This window comes from Pelobates fuscus, chromosome 2 (assembly GCF_036172605.1).
Source record: "Pelobates fuscus isolate aPelFus1 chromosome 2, aPelFus1.pri, whole genome shotgun sequence".
Taxonomy (NCBI): domain Eukaryota; kingdom Metazoa; phylum Chordata; class Amphibia; order Anura; family Pelobatidae; genus Pelobates; species Pelobates fuscus.
This window is the reverse complement of record NC_086318.1, coordinates 204509286-204535752: the sequence shown is the minus strand read 5'-3', so window position 1 is coordinate 204535752 and position 26467 is coordinate 204509286. Positions and strand designations below refer to the sequence as shown.

The window sequence follows — 26467 nt, the reverse complement described above, 5'->3', positions numbered from 1 at the left end:
ACTGTGTGCCCCTGTTATCATTATTTGTGCCGTGACGTTTGTATATAGTGCACGAACTGCTGTTATGTACGGAGGGGGGATGTGTAGGTGGTCCAAGAGGGTGAACATGTAGGGCCAGTTCACGCGGTCAAACGCTTTTTCGGCGTCTAAGGAGAGGACTAGGGACGGTGTTTTGGCTGCGGTGAGCGTCCAGATGGTGTCTATGTTTCGCCTGGTGTTTTCGAATAGTTGCCTGTTGGGGATGAACCCTACCTGGTCTGCGTGGATTAGGTGTGTCAGGTGAGGATTGAGCCGTGTGGCCAGTATTTTGGCTAGTATTTTGCTGTCGTGATTTATGAGTGATATTGGTCTATATGCCTCTGGTTGGGTGTGGTCCTTGTCTGGTTTGGGTAGGAGTATGATGTTGGCTTGTGTCATGTCTTTGGTGGGGGCTGCTCCGTTCATGAGGTCCCGAAATAGGGTTTCCATGTGAGGGAGCAGTTCCTCTCTAAAAGTTTTGTAGTAGCTTCCCTCATAGCCGTCTGGGCCCGGGGCTTTATTGCTTTTTAGGGAGGATATGGCTAAGTTAATTTCGTCTATGGTGATCGGTGTTGAGAGTTCTGCAATAGCTGTCGTATGAAGCTTCGGGAGGTTCAGCTTTGTTAGGAAGTTTGAGGTATCCTGATGGGGGCCTACGTCAGCACGGTCCCTGGTTGTGGGCTGGTTGTATAGTGCTTTGTAAAAGGATGTGAATGTTTGCGCTATCTCTGATGGTGAGGATTGTAGCTTTCCGTCTGGGGTTCGTATGGATGTGATGTGGGAGCGATGTGATCTGGGTCTCAGTGTGCGGGCGAGAAGTGTGTCCATCTTATTAGATTTGTCATAGTATGTCCTTTTGGTCCAGGTCAGTGCGCGGGCTGTTTCGTCCAACAATAGTTGTCTGATGGTCCTGCGAGTGTCTAGCAGGTGTTGCAACGTCTGCGGGTCTGGGTCTGTTTTATGTCGTTGTTCTGCTGTGCGTAGGGTGTCTAGTAATTGTGTAAGTCGTTGGGTTTTTAGTTTCTTTTTGTGTGTCGCAATTTTGATGAGATGGCTGCGAATTACGGCTTTGTGGGCGGCCCACACCGTTGCGATTGGGACATCTGGAGTCAGGTTGTCTGCGAAATATGTATTTATCTGTTGTTTAATGTCGTCTACGACTTGTTGGTCTTTTAAAAGGGAAGTGTTAAGTCTCCAAGTCCATGGTGTGGGACCGCGAAGGTCTGCCAGATATAAGGCAATATCTGCATGGTCTGACCATGCTATGGATCCGATCTCAGTTTTTTGGGTCTTTGCGAATCCGGTGTGATTGGTGAGGAATAGGTCAATGCGGGAGTAAGTGTCATGGGGAGGTGAGTAGTATGTGTAGTCTTTGCAGCTAGGGTGTTGCGCCCTCCATGCGTCAATGAGTTTGGTTTTCTGGAGGAAGTGGTGTAGGTGTTTGTCTTGTGTACCCATACCGTGGGATCTCAGGAGTCCCGGGCGTGTGCTTCGGTCAATGGCTGGTGCTGGTGTGGCGTTCAGGTCGCCCCCTAAGATTAGGATTCCTGTTGGCAAGGACAAAACCGCGTCTGACAGGTTATTCCAAAATTGTAGCGATGGGCTGTTGGGAGCATATACATTGATTAAGTGGATGGGTTGTGCGTGTATGTGCCCCGTTGCAATGATGAACCTACCCTCTGGGTCTATAGTTGTGTGTGTGAGCTGTATTGGGCACCTTTTGTGGACTAGAATCGCCACTCCATTTCGTTTTTGAAAGGCACGAGCCTCAGCGGCTACCTGGTATATGTGGTCCCTGAGAGAGACCTGTGTAGATCTGGGTAGGTGTGTTTCTTGGATGAATGCGACATCCGGGCTTAGTCTTTTTAATTCCCTAAACAGCGTACGTCTCTTGCGAGGCGCGTTGAGGCCCTTGACGTTGAGAGAGGATATCTTCATGGCCATGTTAGTGGTGTGAAGCTGTCTTCTGGTGTGGTGTTAGTGGCAGGGAAGGGTCTTGGGCTAGATCTGCTCCCACCTCTGCTCCCTTGTTCTGAGCTGGTGTTAATATAGGTGATCGGTAAAAGGTTGTTAGGTCGATGGTTGACCAGGATGCTGGGTATGTGGGGTTGGGATGACCAATCTTGGTATGTGGGTATGGGTAGAGAGGAAGGGGGGAGGAGGAGGGGGTGGGGAGAGTGGGAAGTGAATCGCCTGGTCTTAGTTCTTGCCAGGCTACTGGGGGGTACTTGAGCCCTAATCTCCGGTCGGGATTCTGCCGTCGTGGGGGTTAGGGACATGAACCTCGTCACTAAGGATATATCCCCGTTACCTTTGGTACTTCATTTGGTCTTGAGTGTAATGCGGCCAGGATCTGCTATGGCCAAGCTCAGGTTAGCAATATTGTGCCGCTTGGGGTGGTTGTTCACGAATCGTGGGTAGGGGGGTAGGGAGGGAGAGGTCTTCGTGTCCTAGTCGTGCAGGGTTTAATTTTTTATTTATTTTTTATTATTTTTATTATTTATTTATTTATTTATTTTTTTTTGTGGGAATGTGAAGATTGGCTAGGACGGGGTAGCAACGAGAGGATCCCATCATGGAACCATATGTCTGAACAGAGCAGATAAGCCGCTATGTCCGCTGAAGAGATGCCGGTTTGGGTGCCAGCGTTCGACGCTTTTTTTTTTGTTTTTGTTTTTCCCCTTACTAAGAAGAGTAATTTGTATTAATGTTGTGTTGTTTATTTAGTTTTTTCCTTTTTTGGGGGGGGGGGGGGGGGGTTTTGGGGGGTTTTTTTTTATATTATTTTTTTTTTGTTGTTGTTTTGTTTTGGGGGGAGGTGGCGGTGGGGGAGCGGGCTGCCTGTTACTAGAGTGGGGTGAGTGGGGGAAGGGTCGGTTCATTGAGTGTGAGCGGTGGTCAGTGTGAAATAGGTAGAGGCATAGTTTGGTAGCGTAAGCATGCATTAATACAAGGCATATTTGGACAACATATATTTGGTTATATAAAACGTTCGTTCATTCCGCAGAATACTGCGGTCTTGTCCGTGTGGAATTGTTGTAGAAATAAGAGTCCGGGTCTTCGATCTCTTGCCTCTTGGCACTCGGTCATGTTGTCAAGCTAGAGTGTCAGGTCTTTTGTCGTTATGTTGCTATATGATCCGCTAGGTCTTTTGCATGTGTTTTTTTTGTTTTTGTTTTTTACAGTGTTTTTTTTTTTTCTTTCTTTTTTTTTTCTTTATATTGTTTTATTTTTTATTTTTTTTCCTTTTCCCATTGTCTGAGACATGCAGTCTTAGTATTATATATACTTGTTTCTTTTTTTTTTTTTTTTTGTATTTATGGGTGTCCCAAATGTATCGTCAGGATGTTTTGTCTGAGGGTGTATTATAGGTGTTCTCTGTCTGTGGTCGAATATGGAAACGGTAATGTGCCCAGGGCCCACTAGTGAGGTGAGCGTGGGGGTAAGTTACGTCAAGGCAAAACCATGCGGAGTCGTACCAGAATAGTGAAATAGCGTACGAGGCCTTTACCAAAGGCTCGCTCACGCTTAGTCGGGTTAGCGTTGGTAGGGGCACATATGTTTGATGTGCTGTGTGTGCCTAGCGGTTTTATCTAGGTGTGTGATCAGTGGTGTCTGGTATCTGGTGCATCATATAACCTTATACATTACAGTTCCGGTGAGAGGCCAATCAGTCCGGTCCTGATGGGTGACAACATCTTCCTAATCCATCAATCGGGCAGTGAAGGTCCGTCGATGTCCGCTGTGCTGCTGAACTGTGCTGCTGGGCTGTGCTGCTGCGCTGTCCGTTGGTGAGCCCCCCAACTCCCCTCGCACTGAGAGGGTGCTGCGGTGGACCGCTGTGGTTTTCGCATGGTGGGTTGGAGTATCAGGGGATTCTGCAGCAGGTGTCTCAAGAAGGATCTCAGGGGAGGCGGGTAGTTGAAGCGTTGGGGCAAGTGTCGATCAGGGCTGCTCTTTCTCTCGTTGCCGGTCGTCTGTGATGTGTGGAGAAGAGTGTCTTGCTGAGTCGCAAAATGTCTATGAGAGAGTCTGCGTGACTGGAGTCCTATGCAGGGGTGGGTGCACGACTAGTTTGGAGGTAAGTCTGAGGCATAGGGAGGGCACAGGATTGCGGGCGGAGAGGTCTTACTCGGCTGCATCATACCAATCTCGAGGTAGTGCTTGCAGGGCCGGGAGCGCAGAGGTTGGTAGAGTGATGTTGTCGGGTGGTATAATACCCAGGCTTCGTAGAAAGGGGGTTGGATTTGCCCCTGGTAGGAGGACGTGGGGTCTGCCCTGTTTGAAAACTTGTAACTTGAAGGGATGACCCCACGCGTACCTCACTGCGTTAGCCCTTAATAGATCTGTGACCGGTCGCCAGTCTCTCCTGCGTTGGAGGGTGAGCGGAGTTAGGTCTTGAAAGAAAGCCAGTTCCGCATTGTTGTGTTTCACCGGGATCTCCCGGGCCCGTCGCAGCACCGCTTCCTTCGTTTGGTAATGGAGGAAGCGCACGACGATATCCCTGGGCCTCGTGTTATCCTCTCTTCGAGCGCGTAGGGCCCTATGCGCTCTATCGATGTGCCAGTGCTCGTCCGGGATGTCTGGCAATAGAGGTCGGAGAATTGCGAGGATGGTGGCTGACAGTGGGCCTTCATCTGCTTGTTCGGGGAGGCCACGTATGCGCACATTGTTGCGGCGTGAGCGGTTTGCTAGATCGTCCAGCGCTGCTTCTGAAGCCTCCAACCGTGTGGTAAGACGGTTGATGTGGTCTGTGGCCAAGTTGTGAGCTACCACGGTGGATTCGACCCGTTGCTCTAGTTCAGCGGTCCGGGCCCCTAGTGTGTGGATTTCTGCCATTACCGCTTTAGAGCTGCGTTCGATTTCTCGGGCAAGGAAGGTTTTCATTGCAGCCATCTTGGCTATAATGTGGGCCGTTTCCGATGTTGGGGTATGCTGTAGTTGGTCGGGTTCGCTGTCCGTTGGTGAGGCTGAGGCCCTCGGGCTGGTCCGGCCGCCATCTTGGCGGGTTTGCCGCGAGGCCGCGAAAAGATCTCTCACCGTGGCCATCCCGCCTGGTTGTTTTTTGGTTTGTCTGCGAGGCGTGCGTTTGTCCATGGTGTTTGGGGAGTAGGGTGGGTAAGGTGATGTACCCAAATTCGTGCTATTTTCTGCCTTTATGAGCTTTCTGTAACGGGGTTAGTGAGGAGCGCTAGACAGATGCGTCCAGCTTGGTTCCCGGTCAAGCCACGCCCCTAAGTGAGCAGTGTTTACAGGAGATGGAGCGGTACCAGATAACTAAATTATATGTGTGTAAGGATCAATAGCAGTGCCTGCAATCATATTAGTCATAAAATAAAATAATTCCCAAGCAAAGCAATAGTTATAGCACAAAGATAGTTTTAATTCTTTAAAATCAAGGGAGCTCCCTTGATAAAGGCTTCTCGCAGAAACGTTGGGGGCTTTTTGATTGACTCTGTTCCTGCTTCTCACTAAGTCTGGTATGGTTTATGTATTATTTTATATGTTGTTTCTTTTTTGGGGGGTTTGGATTGTACTAGCATTATATTTGTTTGCTTATGTTACAGATTTTTTTCACCTATATATTACGCATTTTGCGTTTATATATGTCCAGAATTTTTTCTGGTAGATGTTTTACAGCATTATGACTTTGTATCTTTTGCTTAATATTTAAAGAGATATTCCAATAGTATGTACCCATTTAATAAAGATTTTTCTTGTACATAATTATTTATGGTTGTGCTTCTTACTCTATTCATGAACCATATAAAATACCTATAGGTTGTGTTAAAGACACCATGCTCACTATGAAACGCTGCACACATGGAGATTAACCCTTCTGTTGCCACACGTGTAACTCCACCACCAGCTGAGTACCGGGGTGTCATTATCTAATGTACATTTTTTGCAACTTTACACACACAAATTTTCAATCATTGGCTAAGAGCTCTATCGGTGAGGCTGAGGATCGGCATTCAGCTTCTGTAGCTCTACAGCAGGCTGTAATTGTTATAATGCTCCTGAATATATGTCTAACAGATGTGAAAAGGCACTGAAAAGTAAAGAAATAGCTGCAAAGACTGCGTTAAAACTGTAATTCTCGAGGGGGTGGAGCCAAAACGATCTTAATGGCCGCGTAAAAGAGCTAAACTCCAAGCGGGCGACCGGCTAAACTAAAGATTTCTCCGGAATAACCCACCTCAATTGGGGACAAATACTAACCTAACTATGTCGCAACACAGGGGGAAAAAGCACAGTGACAAATCCTCCTTCTTCACTGCAAAATTGCATGGCAAACAACAACGCAGCAGCAAGTGGCATACAGATGGGCCTTCCCGACAAAGCTGCTAGTGGTCAGAAATGGCCAAGCCATACACATAAAAAATCTGGAAGAAGGGTACGCTCTACTTCGCAAATTGGAAATACCACACGAACAGCCAGCACAGAGCAGGAACAGACCAAATCCCCTGGCTCCCGAATGGAAACAAGCGAAACGTTAAAGCCCGGCCATATAGCTCAAAGACCTAAATGGGCCCACAATTTCTGTTCACAACATGACCAGCACGGACACAGATGTCCAGAAGAAGTGGCCGACTACAAACCGCCCTTTGAGGATTACAAGTAACACGTTAAGGCAATGATGGAGTGCAATTTTTACCTTCCCTCCAACCGCGGATTTTCCCCACGAGGAGGCGGATACACACCAGGAAGTTATTGTTTTATCATACTACCTATAAAAAGGACACCCATGAAGACCCTCTCTTACACTTCTGAAGAAGCCTGATGGGCGAAACGCGTTAAGTGGGACTCTCTTACTTTATATATAGCCATTTTAATTTATATATGTGTTATTAAATTATATTTTAAAGCTATATATATCTATTTTATATTTTACTTCCTGGTTACCATATCCTTTGGTGGGGATTGTACCACCCAAGCTGATTACACTAGAGCAAGTTTCTGCTCTAGGAAATGTGAGTACTATACCCTCCATTTAGATTTCTACACATTTTATCAGTATATACTATACCATTGGAGCTCTTTTTTATTTCTTTTACAAACATCACCACTATTGAAAGTTTGGAAGTATCCGCTGTGACACAGATCCTTAGACGGGGATAATTCCGTCCCAGCTATATTACGGTAGAGCTCCTGGAAAGCTCTACTAAATGTGAGTGCAAACTACTTCAACCTACTCCACAATTTTTTCCTTATTTTAATATACTACACTATGATGTCTTTTCTTTGTTTTTATGTCTGAGGGAAAACAAGATTTGTTCATAATTTCTATGTACGTATATTTTATATATTAATCACTATTTGGGGCGCGGTTCCTTTCCTTCTTTTTGTATCCTTTTGTTACAAGGTTGGGAATCCTTGCATTAGGTACCGCAGCCTATTTTTATTGTGTATTGGCGTGAGCAACTATTATACCCCTTTTTTATAGGCGGATACACATGCCTACGCAATTCAGATGCCAGAGCGTACAATGAACTGTACCGAAGGGGAACAGATACAGAAAACTCTACCTTACACCTGACCACGCACACATGCAGCGCTACTTCCGTGCATGTATGGTAATCCACCTATGGACGAGTGGACCCCCACAAAGGTAACCACCCAACGCAAGGACTTACAAATGGATAGCCCAGTGGCTTTTGAGCCCAAGATATGAAATGATCAGGACTCGGCTCTACTAACCTCCGTTCGTTACTCAGGCCGACTGACCGAAAGATGACATATCCAAAATGTTGTGAGCATGTTTTATTGTGCAATTTTTACACACACTGGGACTTAGGGGAAGGGTGGAGGGCATTCTCACCACCCCTCACAATTAAACCAACACAAAGCATGGGAGGAACCCATACCCTCGCAGCCGTACAGGACACACAAATAAGCCTGGGGCTCCATACAGTAGCCAATGTCATTAGGAGAATTCTTAACGCTGGAGAGACACGAATTCTGATAGAGGAGCGGCTACGTATTACACCACTCGGAGCCAGTACAGACACACGTTGACCTAAGGCCACGGAAAACAGGAGCTCAGTGTCCACCCCTACCTCACAACACTAGTTTAGTTAGCAACTCCTCCACACGAGATAACTATGAGAAATGATATTGCAGATTTTCCCTACTTTTATTAGGAATGTACTGATACAGGAATTGTATGACTTGTGTAAATAGGTTTATTGTCCACTGTATGACTGAGGTATAATGTTCCGGAGTGAAAACCCATGGTACACATGCCGGTTCGCCTGTGCGTAGTGGGCCTCGGTGACGCACCTGCCTGATTGGCTAAAGTCGCATACCCCCAAGGGCGCTGAGAGGTCCAACATTTCACACTCAAATTCACTCACTAATCGCCGGAGGGCGATACTTTGGCCACTGTATGGCCATCCTTGTGAGCTCCCATCTCACAACCTACCTATCTTTCTTCCTACTTTTTTTTACTCTTTCCTACAAGAGGGGACCACGTGGGGGAGGGCCTGCGGATGAGGGCTAGGGACTATGTTACATTCTAGAGACACACCACCTAACAATACTCATAGACAAACATGATATTAGTGTCCCATAATGTAAAAGGGCTGAATACCCCATTTAAACGACATACACTATATAAAGAAATTGACCAACCGAAAGGGGATATCATTTGTCTCCAGGAGACCCATTACAGAAAACACGATCCTTGTCAATACCATATTAAAAAGTTTCCGTACCAATTCCATGCAATGGCGGACTCTAAGTCTAAGAGAGTCTCCATACTATTTAGTAATCAGCTTGCCTTCTCCCCAACCAAACACATAGTAGACACATTACCCAGCAGGTACTCATAGTTGCATCCATTAATGACACAAAATACCTGATCGCCAATATATATGCCCCAAAAGGATGGACAAACAGAATTTCTTCACAAAGTCCTAAATAAGATTGAAAAGGTCCGCCAGGGCACTCTGATACTCTGCAGAGACTTCAATTGTGTACTAGATCCCAGTCTTGACACATCATAGCAAAAGACACCAGTAGAAGCCAAACGGCTATACAACATGGCAAGAAGACTAAACACTTTATTTACAGAGCACGACTTGTATGATGTATGGAGAGCGACAAACCCCTCTAAACGGGAATACACATTCTATTCATCAGTACACAGCTATACGAGGATCGACAAGTATTATGTCCAAGGACCCTCAATGCAGCAGATAGAGGCCTGTTCTATTGGAAACATTGAATGGTCAGACCTTGCCCCAAGAATCATAGATATTGCTTACAAGTTCGCTTCCAAAGGCAAACCTAACTGGAGGCTCAACAAATCGCTACTCCAAAACTCCTAATTCACCCAAGCATTACACGACAATATCTCACAATACTTCTCCTCCAATGACTCCCCGGACGTAACAGTAGACACCATTTGGCAAGCACACAAAGCCGTAACATGGGTCTTACTGATTAAACGGGCATCATATGTAAATAAACAGAACACAAACTCCAACAGTGGCAGAACAGACTAAAATAACTAAACAAGACGAACCAAACCAGACCAGACAAATCTCTAAAACAGGAGATTCTAGAATTACAATCCAAGATTTCAGAGGTAAATTTAGGACGAGCTAGCTTCTACCTAAATAAACTAACGCACTTCACACAAGAGAATACGGCGTCCAAACTCAAAGACCAAAGAATAAGCTCCAGAATTTTCTGCATTTTACGGCAAGCTATACAATCTAAAACAAGACACAGCTCTACATCATGCTACTCTAGGAGATATATCCTCGTTCATGAGCCACATAGACATGCCATCACTGGCTCATGCCATCACACAACAGCAGGAGGGCTTAACTAAACCCTTTTCCCTTGAAGAAATCACTACCACTATAGATAAACTACCCCAAAACAAATCACCCGGCCCGGATGGCCTCACAAACGCCTATTATAAAAGATTTAAAGACGTGCTAGAACCACAACTTCTCTGTTTATTCAACGGAGCAGTAGAAAACCAAAAACCGACGCAAGACATGTTGACAGCGATGATCATAACCCTTCCAAAACCAGGGAAACTACCGACGAGCTGCAAGAATTTTAGGTCCATTTATTTCGCTGAATTCAGACGCGAAGCTTTTCGCAATGTTGGTGGCCAATAGACTGAAAGAAATCTTTCCACACCTAATGCACCCTGACCAGGCAGGTTTTGTGAAGGGGAGACAGGGGACTGACAATACTAGAACGGTAATGGGTCTGATGCACTCCTTGCCAGTGGTGTATCCTGGTTTTGTGCTGCCCTAGGCAGGACAAAACTTAGGCGGCTGGCGAGGGAGCACTTCCCCTGAGCTGTCTGCTCAGCTCCCTCACGCGTCGCAGAGTGATGCCGGGAGCCGGAATATTACGTCATTTTCTGGCTCCCAGCCTCACTCTGCGGCGCGTGAGGGAGCTGAGCAGACAGCTCAGGGGAAGTTCTCCCTCGCCAGCCGCCCGCCCAGCAGCCCGTCTGGCATGTCAGTTAGCCGCAAGGCTAACAAGACATTTGCCCTGGGCATTTGGGGGCGGCTTTTTTTGCCGCCCCCTGGAAAATGCCGCCAAAGGCAAATGCCTTGTTTGCCTCGCGGCTAAAACGACCCTGCACAAAGGCAAGACAGGGGGTCATACTCTCCCTAGACACGGAGAAAGCCTTTGACCGCTTTCTGCTGATATTTAAGTTTCCAGCGGCCTTCCTGGGGCGGTCAGGGCTCTTTAACATTACAAACGGCACGTGTCAGGGGTGCCTCCCGTCTCCCCTTCTGTATGTTCTAGCGTTAGAACTCAGGTATCCAAAGTCAGTCACAAGTCCACTGATCTCACTTCCTGTACTCACAACGATGATACAGGAGTATAGCAAATACTCATGCTACAAACACAACTAAGATTCAAGCCATGACTATACACCTGAATGGCCAGACGACCCAACAGCTGAAACTGACTTACCTATACGACTGGAGGGAGGACCCTGTAGTATATTTAGGGGTACAACTCACTAAAAAACTCACTAAAAGACCTCTTCGCTGCAAATTATAGTAAACTGACCCAAACAATTCGCTCTTATTTAGACAAATGGAAAGATGAATACATCTCTTGGCCAGGCCGTATACCGGCGTCTAAGATGATGTCGCTCCCGAAACTCCATTTTATGTTTAGATCGCTCCCCCCAAAAGTTCTTACCTGACCTACAAAACCATATAGACCGCTTTATCAATGGGAGAAGAAAAGCCAGTTCCCCAAGTGCACCACAATCCGAAAAGTGACTGACGGAGGCCTGGGGAAGCCTGACATTCAGTTATATTACGACGCTACTGTGCTTAACCAAGCAATTACCGCTAATGACCGTAATACGCCCCCACAATTAGAGGTCATTCGTAACACACAAGAAATACACACGTTGTGTATGCCATTTAGAACTCATCAAACAGATAGCGACAAGGTGGGACTTAGTACCAACCCGCCTAGCCCATATGTTTAGTCAAACCTCAGACAGGTGCTGGAGATGTGGAACGGAGAGGGGAAGCATGCTGCATATTTGGTGGGAGTGCTCGGTCATACGCCCATACTGGGAGACAGTGGACGATCTCATATCGACAGTTACTGGAAATAAGATTCAACACATGGCCGAGAGATTCCTCCTTTTCATGCTGCCGAGCAGTCTCACCAAGTCACAGAGTATGATCGTTTTCCACATCCTACTAGCAGCCAACCTGTTGATAGCTAAAGCATGGAAATCCACCACAGCCCCGGGGAGGCTGTCATAGAAATATAAACACAAAACCCTCTCAATACTTATATATTTCCAATAGACAATAAAAATACATTTTAACATAAGCTCTATCAAGAATAAGCATGTCACATTGCTAAGAGATTCATACAAAAATTGAAAGGCACACACCGCTTGAACATTGTAGTGCATTGTTGTCTAGAGCAGTCAAATAATAATGGACTCATCATTCAACGGGTGTGTTACAAATACTTTTTATTTCTCATTAATAAGGGAATGGTTCAAGTTTCAGAGTTGTGAGATGCTCTGAAGAACTTAAAGGTTTGCTTTGGTGGCAAAGAAAACACCTTTAGTGTGCCAAGTCCTCTTGTACTTGATCATTTCAAGAGAAGCACTTTAATGAGAACTCTGTCTTTTATATAATTGGGTTTGCATACTTTAGAGGGTTGATAATTTCATGCTCCAGAGATACGGACCAAAAGCTCTCTTACCTTTTCATTGTCTTCTACACTTTCTGTTTCGCCATTTCCATACAGCTGAGCATATGCTCTCCATATTTCAGCATCACTTGAGTCCCTGGAGGTCACTCTTCCCAGCAATTCCTGTAGTTTGGTCCTGAGGCCATGTGTGGATTCTCCTCTGCTATCGTCTAACTTCTCAATCACTGCTCTAACCAATATCTTCAAAACCTACAAACAAATGGGACAATTCTTATATAATAAAGCAGTGCATTACAGGCAGCATTGACAACCTCTAAGAGCATGATGGGGCAGTAATGGTATTAATTGAATCATATTATTATTGTCGCTGACAGACATTTAAAATGTTAATTTGGTAATCGCAATTATGGGGCAAGAAACAAAACACATTCATCTTGTGATAAGGTGCAACAGTGAGTAGACTGAAAGCTCATTTGAGCAGGGTCCTCGTCTACCTATTGTTTCTGTATCATTTTGTAAATGTTTTATTTATTGTTAAATATTCCCCAGTTCAGAATATTTTAAAGTGCTGCGGAATAAGTTTGTGCTATATAAATACCAATAATAATGACACTTAACCTATATTTCAGTAGCATCAACCTTATAAAGCGCAAATACACAAAACACTTTTTTTTTTTTTTTTTTAAATAAATACAATATTAAGGTTCACTATGTCTTTAAAAAAAAAAAAAAAATGACACTCTTGAGCAGGTATCAATCCAACTCTTTGGAAATTCACAATAGATAAAATCATTAATGATAAATGTTGCAGTAGTATTTATATTGTCAGTAATTATTTTATTTATGGTAAATTTCACAGGAGTTGGTGTAACCACTGCATAAGAGTATTAATCGGTTTTGTTTTTTTTTCCCCCTAAAGACGCAGCACACTTTAACCCCTTAAGGACCAAACTTTTGGAATAAAAGGGAATCATGACATGTCACACATGTCATGTGTCCTTAAGGGGTTAATCCTGTTGCCATTAATTATTTTATCTATTGTGAATTTCTAAAGAGTTAGTGTGATCACTGCAAAAGTTTTTTTTAAAGGCACAGTACACCTTAATCCTGAATTTATTCATCCTTAGACATTTTGCTTTACTAGAGTGCCATATAATTTATTTATTTATTTATTTTTTGAATTCTTTATTTTTGTTGTGCACTTTATACATCATAGCGACAAAACGCCACAACAGCGTGTTTGAGAATGTACTTAAAATAAACAGTGGCATGAAATCTTGCACATTTTATATAATTATAACAGTCATCCGATAAGGTAAACAGTAATGATCTTGAATTTAAATGAAAAGAAAGAGGTTAACGCTTAACATTGCTAAGGTAGGCATGTTATCACAGTTATTCACGTTCTTGCTAGGCCAGTGTATGCATTAAATAGGCATCATAAGTAGGCTCTCTGAGTTTTGTAGGGAAGTGACAGCATACATTAGCGAGTCAAGTAATATACGTAAAAAAAAAAAAAATAAATAAATAAATAAAAAAAAAAAAAAAAAAAAAAAACAGTGGCATGAGATCTTGCATTTTTGCCTAAGTAAAACTAAACCGCTTGTGCTGCCACAACGACAGGTGCCAGCAGAGAGAGGAAAACAGTATAAACATTCGTGGCACGTATTATCAGTACAATTTGTGTTATAAAAATTCCGCTTGTTAGTCGTTATATACCTAATCTGTACATTTGCTTCTCTGTGTGGTAACTAGGTAGAGTGCCTATTGTGTTGTGAGCTAGCTTGGGCTATGCTCTTCCGTACATGAGTGGGTAGTTATGGACTTTTGGGTATACGCTCGTTCTGGGAAGTCCTCTAAGGCTCTGACGTGTCCGCCGACTTGCAGGTGCATGGGACTGCTATCTAAGAAAATTTTACGCCCCTGTTACTTAAGATGGTGCTGAGTCTACAATGTGTGGTTCTATAGTGAGGTAGAGCCGGGGGGGGGGGGGGGGGGGTTGGTAATGACCCTTAAGCCTATCCGTCTGGGTAGGTGTAAGACGGTTTGCGAGAAAAACAACAATAACATAATAAAATAATAAAATACATGAGCTATGTTAAACTTTGTTTGGGTTGGCAGGGAACAGTCCTGTTTCTACTTGCGTCCAGGGCGAGTCTCAGGTAATCGCTGCCGCACCGGCATCGGCTGTTGCTCGTTGGGGGATGAATGGGGTGACTTTAGTGGGGTCCCATCTGTGTGGTACCGCTGGGGCCGTCCCCCGTCCGGGGGGGCCGAGACAGTCCCGTGTGAGGCAGAGTGCCTCCAGTAAAGAGCCCGCTTCGTGCAGCTCCCTTATCGTGTAGGTAGATCCGTCGTGTGAGACTAGTAGAGTTTGGGGTGTCCGCCAGGCATACCGGATACTGCGGTGTCTGAGGAGGGAGGTTAAGGGCTGGAGAGTTCGCCTCCATTCCATTGTGCTCCCAGAGATATCCGCATAAAACATAAGTTCCATATTCTCGAAGGGGTATTGGGTAGTCCCTTGGAGGGCTGCTGTCATTGCCGCTTTGTCTTTCATGTTTTGGAAGCGTATTATTAAGTCCCTTGGGGCCTCCGCTGGGGCCTTCCTCGGTTTAGGTATGCGGAATATACCGTCCAGAGTGACGGCCTTGGCTTGCTTGGGTGTGAGCACCGCTGTCAGCAGGCGTCTCACCAGATGTGGAAGTTCTGCCTCCGGCGTTTCCTCGGGTATGCCTCGTATTTTAAGGTTTTTGCGCCGTCTCTGGTCCTCCAGGGCAGCGAACCTTTTCTCAGTGTTTGCTTGTCGGTGTTGGAGGTTTCTCACCATGGTCTCCAGTGTTGTAATTTTCTGTGACTGTTCGTGTGAGGAGGTCTCCAGCGTGCTCAGTTTTCCTACTAGGCCCGTGATATCTGTGTGGATGGAGGCCACATCTGCTTGGAGAGTCCTCTGGAGGCCTGTGAGTAACTCTTTCAGTGCCCCCATCGTGACCGGTTGGGAGTCCGGGCTCTGTGGGGGTCGTGGGGTGGGCGCTTGGTGTGGTCTGTCAGCGGGTTCCCCATAGATTGGATCCTAATCCGAAGAGTCCGTGCACTCATCCAGGTAGTCGGCCATCTTTGGCCTAGCTGCCTCGTGCCCTTGGCGGAACATATCGCCGATATTCATCCCCAGCCGGGGCTTGTCAGGTTTCTGTTTTTTTGTTTTTCTGCCCATGGTTGCTGAGATCGGTATTAGGATGTCTTTGTTGTTGTTTTGTAGGCTTTTATCGCACTTTTTTCTCGTGAAATGCCGGAGCTCAGGAAATGTGCGTCTGTTCGCTTCCAGCAGCAGGCTCCGCCCCCCGAGTGCCATATAATTTTAAAACAATAAAGCAAATCAAACTTTTGCTAAATTTAGAACTCATCACAACTAAACCTTTTTTTTTTTCCTGAGAGAAGTCTATAAGACTATTATGCAAACTTACTACTACCATTACATTTTCTTTTACAGGCCTCAGTGATGATAAAAGTTCCAGTCTAGGCAATTATACAGTATAAAATACCTACCTCCATTACTAAAGCTCTGGTATGCCATCCCACAAGTACCAGAAGTTCTAAGTAACTAAAGGTCTACTATATCAGCACTTTTAGCATGTTATTGCTTCAGAAAGAAAGATCCTTGCTATGCTATAGGATCTTTGCTCCACTTTATGAGCAGATTTCACAACTTTAGGACAGATATCCACTGTGACTAACACTCCTTAGGAGAATGCACTGACCACATGAAATGCAAAATGGACGAGTTGTCAAATAAATTTAACTAACTTGAAGCAGACCACAAAAAAACAGATTTTGAAAGTGGTGGATACCAAATATAGAGCTTAAAAAGAGTGTCAAGTACATTGTATTATACTGTGATGGGATTTCAGCTAGGCCTAAAATCTCCATGTGTCATATACAAGTACAGGTACCTGTTAGTTACATGTAGCTAAGATACTGTCGTCAATATACAGAGTATGTGCTGGATTTGAAAAACCACATTTCATTGTCCTAGAGCCATACTACCTATCCATATAAGGTAATGCTGTAAATATGGTTTGTTGATTGGTGTAAGGGTACAGATGGTGGATGAATAGATTATAAAAAGCCTGTACTCCATGTGCTCAGGACTCCGACATTTTGACATGAGTTCAGCTAAGACCCGATCGGTGAGAAAATAAAGACCTTTGCTTCCTGGACTGACCTGTGTCCGGACTATCTCTGCATGGCTTCTTCAGAGTTCCCCTATAACAATACTAAAAAAATACTTGAAGGAGCAATATATGCATCAAAGGAGTCTACCAGACTTCCTCAGAGTACCATGATTCCTCCTGTCTCTTTTCAAGGACATCCTGTCAGATCACTATGAGTGGCAAACTGATAGACCACACTACTGAAAAGCCTTGAGTCTTCTCAGACATCATCATCTGGTTTTACTACTTCCAGCCGAGATTGAACCTAATCACCCCCCACAGGAAACTTCAAATCTTTACAAACCTGTTCTACACACTGGGACTATTTGAAGATTATTTTTAGCCACTACGATAGCACATTGTCATGAATGTTTCACTATCACCAAATGTTTCAACAATAATGTTGCATTTCACTAGAGTTACCCATCTAAGTACCTTGTCTAGACAAATGGCGCTATGAAAGCCATCTTGACACCAGAACAATGTTTACAAACTCTCAAGGAGTGGCATTGTGGCAAAAGATTATCCAGCTCCCCAATCCGTTTTACCGGTTTCTAAAGAAACTGCCAGGCAGGATCATATGTGATCACTATGAAACAGTTATGTTTTAGAACTGTACTTCATTGTCTTTCTCCTATCTGCTTAACTCAATGCAGAGCTACATAACCATAAAATTCCTCCGATAGTGTTTATCTCTAACTTGCATGTGGTTAATTAATTAACAGTAGCACACTTATAGCTCCTGCCACTATGGCATGTCTCCAAAAGACACCCATATTTGCAGGCTCAATACTCCTCCACACTATTTGGAAAAAAAATAACTACAAGCAAAAGCAATAGGCTTTTGAATACTATTCCATAATCATTAGGCCTCCATCTTTAACAGCATCTACGTAGACACAGACACAGTATTAGACACGTAGTTTTTGTATCTCTCTATATTACAATCAATTAACATTCCTAGCAAAACAGATTTACCAAAACACAAATAATGTATAAAGGCTTCTTGATTACCTGAAGATATTGTAATTGTGTTTCAGTTATTGATTGTATGTATTATTGTATCTTCATGATGTAACATGTCTAATGATGCTTTATAGTTTTTGGCTGTAAATTTAAAACACCCCCAAAAAAATAAAAATAAACCCTGGATGTCCTGTTCATAATCATACCATACATGTTTCAATGCTAAAATCAACCTAAACATGGGCCTTGGTCAGATAACATCCCTAAATTGACCATATTCACATCCCAGCATCAAGCTAGAAGTTGGTGATTTGTTGCTACTTTGTGACTCTAGGAACAAACAGAAAATTGCTTTTAACGTCAAAGATTTCTTTGTGCATAATTGTCAGGATTACTAGTTAATCCAGCACGCAGAAATGTGTCACACCTAGGACTAAGGGTAACATCTAACTGGACCTTAGAATGGCCGGACTTAACCTACCTGATAGTCAATATACTAACTGAGGTCAGAGACACAGCGATAAGGGAAAGCCAATAGTCAAGGATACTAGAAGTCAGGGAAGTAAAAAACTAAACCAAAGTCAATAACCAGAAATACACGATCAGGAAAACACTCTCGGATAACCATTTAAGGGAAACCACGACAGGGCAATGAGAAAAAGTAGAAATGTGTTTCAAAAAGCCTCCTGCAGATCCGATTGACCGTAACTGGCCCTTGACCCCAAAAGGTGCGTGCGCGTCTTTTGCGTGACGTCACACGCATGTTGACGTCATCATTACCATGGGCGGAAGTAGGGCTATAATATGGCGTGGATCCGCAGTGGCTGGCATCCACCAACATGTTGCAGGAGTCAGGCATAGTGGCGCAGGGTTGCTGAGCAGCACTTCCATTATTGCCAGGAAGGCAATTATTACCGCAGATACCGCAAGGTGAGGATGAATATGTGATAATAATATATAGTCTAGAAAGTATCACTACCTTATGGTTGGTGCATAAGGCTGAAATTCAAGAACACTTCTTCCAGCAAGGTTCACTCAAGAAAAAATAATGAATCAAATCGCAGCACTGACTTGCAGAGCAACTGAGCCCAAAACAAATATTGACAGTAATTACGTTTTACAAATGTGTTCCTGACTACACTTCCCCCAACTCCAACTCATGAACGCTGTCTTAAGAAACTTGGACAATTTTATTATTTACAGGTAATAAAGCAGGAAAACGGTTTGCTTTTAAACCAAATATGAAAGCTTAAATTGTGGATTGAGACTTTTCAGTAATTCTTACTTGTGTATGCTAATTCTAGAATGCAGTATATCAACTATGCACAGGGTATCAAGATTCACCTCACACTGGAAAATGAGGCAGTTGTTACCAAGTTCCCTTCTACACTAATCTACCAGAAACAGACAATAGGCAGGGCCCAGTGCAAGGATTTTTGCCACCCTAGGAAAAAAAATTGCAGCCCCATTCGCCCCACAGTGTTCATGTAGGTTTAATCACACAAGATAAAACATTGCCTTACCATGAAGGGTTAAACAAGACACTAGTAGCTGTCACACTGACAGCCACTAGAGACATCTCCACTACAATGCCATGTAACTATGAGAAGCATTGGAAGTGCATAGCGCTTGCCACTTATGTGCTCCAGGTCCCCAATGCTCCTGTATGAGGAACATTGGACTGGACCAGCGTTGCCCCATTAGTGACATTGCGTAGGGTAAGGAGGCAAGCAGTACAGAAGAAGACTTGTTGCTTGATAAATGTAAGTAACCCCAAACTTTTTAAAAATATATATTTTTTATGGTGGAGGGGGAACTTTGATCTACATAGCGACAGACACACTATAGTATGCGGAATACAGGTTTAGATTCCTAACACTATAGTGTTCCTTTAAAAGTATTTTTTTTTTCAAATTATAATTTTTGCTCAAATGCAATCACTGATAGATGCATACATACATATATACACACACACAAACACTCACACGCATTCACTCATTCACACACAATGGTCCACACAATTACAATCAGTGACCAATGCACACACAAATTCACTGACTCACCCAGAGTGACACGCACACACTGACTCAAGCAGACATACACTAACTCATGTAGACTGACATACACACACATACACTGGCCCAAGCATACACACACACACACACACACACACACCCAAGCGCACACACACAGACAGACCCAAGGAGACACAAAGACCCAAGCACATACACACATACAAACTCTGATCTAGACACACACACTGACCCAAGCACATACACACACACACTGACTCAAGCAGACACACATGTACACACTGATCCAAGCATACACACACACTGACCCAAGCAGACAGACACACACACACACAAAGACCCAAGTACATACACACATACAAGCTCTGATCTAGACACACACACTGACCCAAGCACATACACACACACTGACTCAAGCAGACACATACGTACACACTGATCCAAGCATACACACACACTGATCCAAGCAGACAGACACACACTTAGGCATCCCAACATGCCAAAACTCATTTCAGGGAGGCGGTCACCTAATTTCAGGGAGGCAGCTTTGCAAGCTACTTGGTAGGAGGACTTTACACACGTAGTAAGAGAGTGACAGAGCGTGCGTCCTGATTGGACCCTCTTTGAAAAATCAGGAAGCGCACTGTGCTATTCTATCACTACGTCTGTTACTCGGTTTCTCCAGAGCCCAGTGTTTTCCTGGAGAGGCTGATGTAGCAGGGACGAATCTCGGGAGGGGCACTGGTAGTGGACTGTAGTGGGGGGATAGAGGCTGTAATTTAGGAGTTAGGGGCTCTAATGGAGGGACACGGGCTTTAGTGTGTGGTTTTATGGTATGAGTTATAAATGGGGGTTTGGAAATGTAGTGGGGGATAAGGGCTGTATTAGGAGGAGTAGGGGCTTAAGTAGGTGGATTGCTTAAGTAGGTGCAATTGGGAAAAGGGGCTGTAGGGTGGGGAATACTGGCTGCAATTAGGGGAGAGAGGTAAAGACTGCAATCAGGGAATGGGTGCAAAAGGGGTGATAGTGGGGGTATGGGGTGGAAAAGGGGAGTTAAGGGTTGTATGTCTATACCCCCCCAGGTCTCTCTCCCTCCCATCTATGTCTACCCCCCCCCCATCTATGTCTATCCCTCCCCCCCCCGGTCTCCCTCCCATCTATGTCTATCCCCCCCCCCCCAGGTCTCCCTCCCTCCCATCTATGTCTATACCCCCCACCCCCAGGTCTCCCTCCCTCCCATCTATGTCTACTCCCAAGTCTCCCTCCCTCCCATCTATGTCTACCCCCCCCCAGGTCTCCCTCCCATCTATGTTTAACCCCCTCCCATCTATGTCTATCCCCCTCCAGGTCTCCTTCCCTCCCATCTATATCTATCCCCCTCCCCCAGGTCTCCCTCCCATCTGTGATTCTGGCTGGCTGAGGATGATGGCACCGGGCACTAGTCTGGAGTCGTAATAAGAAGAAGAGACAGCGCTGGTCAACTAACAGGCAGCATCCCTTAAAAAGTGAATCCCTCCAAACCCTTTAAAACAAGACAAATAAAAACAACAATAAAAAGGCTGCGCCACAATAAATAATAGGAGATTATCAAAGTCCAATTAAAAGAAAGTCCAACTTATGTGTCCTTACGATTGGTCTTTAGGGAGATTAGTGCAATGATGAGGTCTTCGGATATTGTAGTGGTTCCACTTATATAGAAGATAAAAGAGAGGGACAACCAATAGTGCAATATGTATAGCTCAAATATGGGCTTGATGGAAAATAATGGTAAAGAACTCACATTTATAAGAGCTTATATCCAGCTCTGGTGTAAAGCGCGTACAGCGGTATAATCCCCGCTTATGGAATATGTAGTGTGTACCTCTCCGTCCAGTTCTCAAAAAAGAGAAGATAAAAGAGACAACCAATAGTGCTCACTGTTTGACAGTCTCAATATAAATTAATTAAAATCGTACTTACAAGTGGAGAGCAGACAGACTGCTCTTTGATATCAGCATAGGTGGATTACTCCCCACCTAGGATTTCTTGGGGTGCAGAAAGCTTCCAGGGGTTATAAAACCAAAAAAAGGTAAAAAATAGAATGATAAAAAGCCAGGGTAGAATAAAAATTATGTGTATATAAAAAAAGATAATTGGCACAAACAAATGACCAAAATACTTTTAATACAAAAATACACAATATAAAATTTCCATAACGCGTTTCGTCAACAGACTTTATCAAATAGAATAACATACAATACCTGGCAAGTTAGTGTTATATAGGAACATAAGTAATTGAAATATTGGCGCCAAAATGGTCCAGCCAATCAAATTCGGATCGGATTTGGCAAGCTAAAAATACATAAATAGCTTGATTAAAATATAATATATAATAATATGACATGTTCCTAATGTTTATTAATCTAAAACGAGGGTGAGAAAGTGTAATTTGAAACGTTTGAAATATCCCACGTGACTTGCGGCACTTCCGCGTTACGGAAGCTAAGCCGCACAGGGAATGTAGTTTGTAATAGCCGCGGACTTTGATAATCTCCTATTATTTATTGTTGTTTTTATTTGACTAGTCTGGAGTCATTCAAGTGCTCCCTTGTGCCCATTGCCATTACCTGCGGCACGCTGAACAAAATTTTACCCCTATAGAGGTGCGGCCCAAACCAGCCAAACAAGTTGCTGCCGGCGCCCCCTCCCCACCCCAACTTTTCAAATCTCAGAAAAAAAACTGCATCATAACACAGGGTTAAGAAAGAAATTTATGATTAATTACATTAATAAAATAAGTATACATTTAGCATGAGTAATAAAACATGTCAAATTCAGATCAATAATGCAGTGGATTTTTAAATATAAACTAGCTCACCTCAATCAATACATAGCTTTTTGTTTTAATGAGTAAAAGGTCATCAGCAGAGCATTCACTAAACACCCAACCACTTGGATCATATTCCCACAGACATATTTAAGCAAGTTTATAGATTTTTTTTAGCTCATTAAAATATATTATACATATTGCACATTGTAAAAAAAAAAAAAAAAAAAGTATGGACAAAAGAAATTCAACTAATGAAAGCCAATTAAAGGGGTATAACTAGATTGCAAGTCAAAATTCAGCAAATACCACACATTCACATATTGGACACAAAATATAAAACCAAACCTCTGAATACTCAGGGGACATGGCACTTAGTGGCGATGTCCCGCCACAATATTTATATAGCGCCATCAAATTCCGCAGCGCTTTACAATGGGCGGACGAACAGACATGTAGTTGTAACCAGACAAGTTTGACACACAGGAACAGAGGGGTTGAGGGCCCTGCTCAATGAGCTTACATGCTAGAGGGAGTGGGGTAAAATGACACAAAAAGGTAAGGATAGTATTAGACTAGTGACAGTCAATGATTGGTTCCCAATCTGGCTGATCTCTCTGGTAGCGAACACTGTAATTACTTGCCTTACCTGTCAGGGTGACTCACTAGAATGAGAATTGCACAAATTCTACGGATATTTTATTTATATGTAATGTTGTACTATGCATACATATAGGGTCACAGAAGAAAGTCCTAATATATAGAAGAATGGGTTTACACATACAGTTGTAATCAAAATGATTTAACCCTCATTGAAAATCAGGTTTATTGTCAAAATGTACAGACTTTCAGCTGTTTTCAATGAACAAATCAAACAAAAGCGATTGAAATAGCTCAACGGCTTCATTAGTTGCACCAGGTGTGCTTGAGCTCGAACACATAGAATACTTGAACTGGCTAGAGGTTTGTTGAGTTCCACATATGACTGCATGTTAGATATATGGCTAAGTCAATAGAATGGTCCACAACGTTAAAAGAAGAGATCACCATTCTTTACAAACAAGGGACAGGATACAAAAGGACAGCACTGATTGTTCCAAGAGAAAGTGTTGGAAGCATAGTTTCCAAGTTCAAAATTGAACGAACATTCATTACACTACATGGACAGAACAGGAAAAGGAAGCTTTCAATGGCTGCAACCAGATTTGTCAGGTTTTGAAAAAACCTTGAGTGACTGCCAAGTACCTACAGCAAGACTTGATGGCAACAGGCACTGAGGTTTCAGTGAGCATAGTAAGGCACGTACTAAGCACAGAAGGTTTCCATGCCAGAACTCCAAGACGTACACCACTACTGACCCAAAACCACAATAAAAGACACCTCCAATATGCTTTAAATCCTATAAATACGCCACAAGAGTTTTGGGATTCTGTTTTGTGGAGCGATGAAATGTAACTGGACATTTTCAGCCTAATGGATCATTATGTGTGAAGGAAAAAGAATGATGCATATGCTGAAAAGAACACTCTGCCAACAGTTACGCATCGTGGTGGCTCGGTGATGCTCTGGGTCTGCTTTGCATTCCCTGAAAACCTGCAGTGTGTGAAAGGCAAGATAATTTTCTTTGAAGTATTGGTATTCTACAGTGGCCCTTACAGTCCCCTTACTTGAGCCCCATAGAAAATCTCTGGTGGGATTTGAATAAGGCAGTTGTAGCATGCAAACCCAAGAATATTACTGAACTGGAGGCCATTGCTCATGACCAATGGGCTAAGATTCCTCAGGAACGCTGCCAGAAGTTGATGGCTGCCTATGCATCTCATTTGCAGTAGGCCATAACAGCAAAAGGGTGCTTTACTAAGTACTAAAGATGCTTGACATGAAGGGGTTGAATCATTTTGCTGGAGAAAGTCATTATAAGTTGTATTTGGGTTTACCATTTTTCTATTGTTCAGCATTTGCCTTGTTGAGCTATTTCAATTGCTTTTGTTTGATTGGGTGTTGAATCATTTTCTTACAAAATGAATGAAATGTATGAATAGGAACACCCAACGTACTGATCTAGTACCTACAGGTGGTCAACCCACGCAAGGCACGATAGTAGCGGCCAGACGAGACCGAATCAGTCACACCACACATCTTGACACTCGGGGCGACACGAGACACATTGATGACCACCTACGGGACTTTCACAACCTCGCACTCTCTGGCTACCCTAATAGAACCCTCACCTGACCATATGGGATCAGACTTGGCTCGACTCCCACACCCCCATCATCACACACCTCTCACCACGATACCCCTAGCACGCCCTAACCGCGATATATGCATTCAGACAATACACGACCCGACATGAGAACCAAAAAACCATTAGACGGGCCAGCCGGGAACTGGGAGACTAAACGAAGAGACGAGGCCCTCTCTAACTGGCTCCCCCACGACACATAGGAGCAGTCAAGACATGCCCGTAGAAACCTCGATTAGAAACTCATGTAAACGGAGGAGTCCCTTTACACTATTATGCAACCTCGTTAATCCTGCTCTGCCCCCCGCATACTCCTTGATCGTCCAGTACCACTCCTTTTCAACACCACCAACAACATCGAACCCACTCGGGTTATACCACACACTAACACACTGCACCACACTACACTCTCATACACCCCACTTAAGACTCTTGTCACCAACCACTGGATCACACATGAACCCAAGGCTCTGATGCCTTTAGATTTACCCGCACAGTTCTAGCCCGCGGTTGATTGAACCTGGTAAATAACGTAACTAACAAGAGCTATGATGTTGCACCTCCTAAGAAGGAACGAGGTATCACTTGACACTAGCGCTCTATTGTTACCTGAGCCTGCAACAGTCAATATTTATACTCTATGATATGTATTGTATAGTGTTACGTTCCTACTATGTTAACCTTGTTCTTAATATATTACGCCTTTTCTGCGGGCCTGCGGGCCCAAATTTGCCTACTGATATATATAAATATATAATTCAATAAAACGTGATTAATAAAAAAAAAAAATAAAAAAAAAAATGTATGAATAGGGGGTAAAACTAGAGATGCATCTGGGGAAGCTTGGTAGCAGTTCTAATTCAAAGCATATTTATTGACAAAAGGAAATGAAACCCTTTGCTAACCAGTTTTTCTGTAATGCAAGCCCTATCACACTCAGTCAGTGGAATTCCTAAGCCCAGAAAAGCACTAATGGAAAGACATCATGCACATGTTCATGGAAGATGTAGTCCTCAAGTGAAATTTCTACAAGTTGTATATACTTTCAAACAGCAAGATATTTTCATTTTATTTATTATACTTGTATCTGTTATTATTTTTAATACTGTATAAACTCTCACAAATTGTATGCACAAAAGATGTTCTAAATAGTTTTTCTCGGGTCTAAATAAGCAAGAAAATAAGCAGATTATTCCAGTCCACTAGATGTTATAATGCTTTTGTCTCGGAGCAAGAGATATTTTTTAAATACACTTTACACTGTTAATAGGAAACAACTAAATTATAATCTATTTTCCTCAGGTCCCAAGAGACTGCTTGCTCATTTTTCAGAGCTGAATCTTAACGTTTTATTTATATGTGGTCAAACATGCTAAAGCAGTGGTAGGCAACCTTTGGCACTTCAAATGCTGTGGACTACATCTCCCCTAATGCTTTGCTAGCCTTATGACAGTGAGAGCATTAAGGGAGATGTGGTCCACAGCCACATGTTTCCTACCCCTGCTCTAAAGGTTTTTTTTTTGTTAATCTTTTTACCCCTGCTCTAAAGTTATTACCTGCCTCTACATTAATAGATGTATTTACATTTTTATCATGCTTCTCTGGCATCGGATCAACAGTGCATATTAAAGATGAGGTGTTTCTAAACACTTTTTAGAAAAACATAACTCAGACCCTAAAAATTTAGAATTTTTTGCAATAGAGAGAGTAAATACACACTGGAGAGGAGGAGACTTAGCAAAAAAGCTAAGTATTCAGGAAGCCAAATGGATATATGAAATGAGAACCCTGACTCCCTTAGGTCTGAATATAGACTCTGAAATTGATTGTATTCTATAGGTCTATATTGGTTTAATGATATCAACTTTTGGGTTTTTATGTTTTACCTATTTCTTCTTCTCACCATTTTCTTATTAATACTATCATCGAAAGATGTTTTAAATAGACTTTTCTAAAACTGACTTTTTATGTTTTATATTCACATATTTTTAATGTTATTTATATTTTTAATATA

At 43.3% G+C, this 26467-nt stretch overlaps 1 protein-coding gene across 3 annotated transcripts in view; it reads right to left on the bottom strand.

Moving 5' to 3' along the window:
• TTC27 (tetratricopeptide repeat domain 27) overlaps positions 1-26467 on the bottom strand; it is a 559369-nt gene that overhangs the window by 44943 nt on the left and 487959 nt on the right. For all 3 annotated transcript variants that reach the window (XM_063443110.1, XM_063443111.1, XM_063443112.1), the window contains one exon: positions 12247-12444. In XM_063443110.1, coding sequence (XP_063299180.1) covers positions 12247-12444 — 198 coding nt within the window. The remainder of the gene's footprint in view (positions 1-12246; positions 12445-26467) is intronic.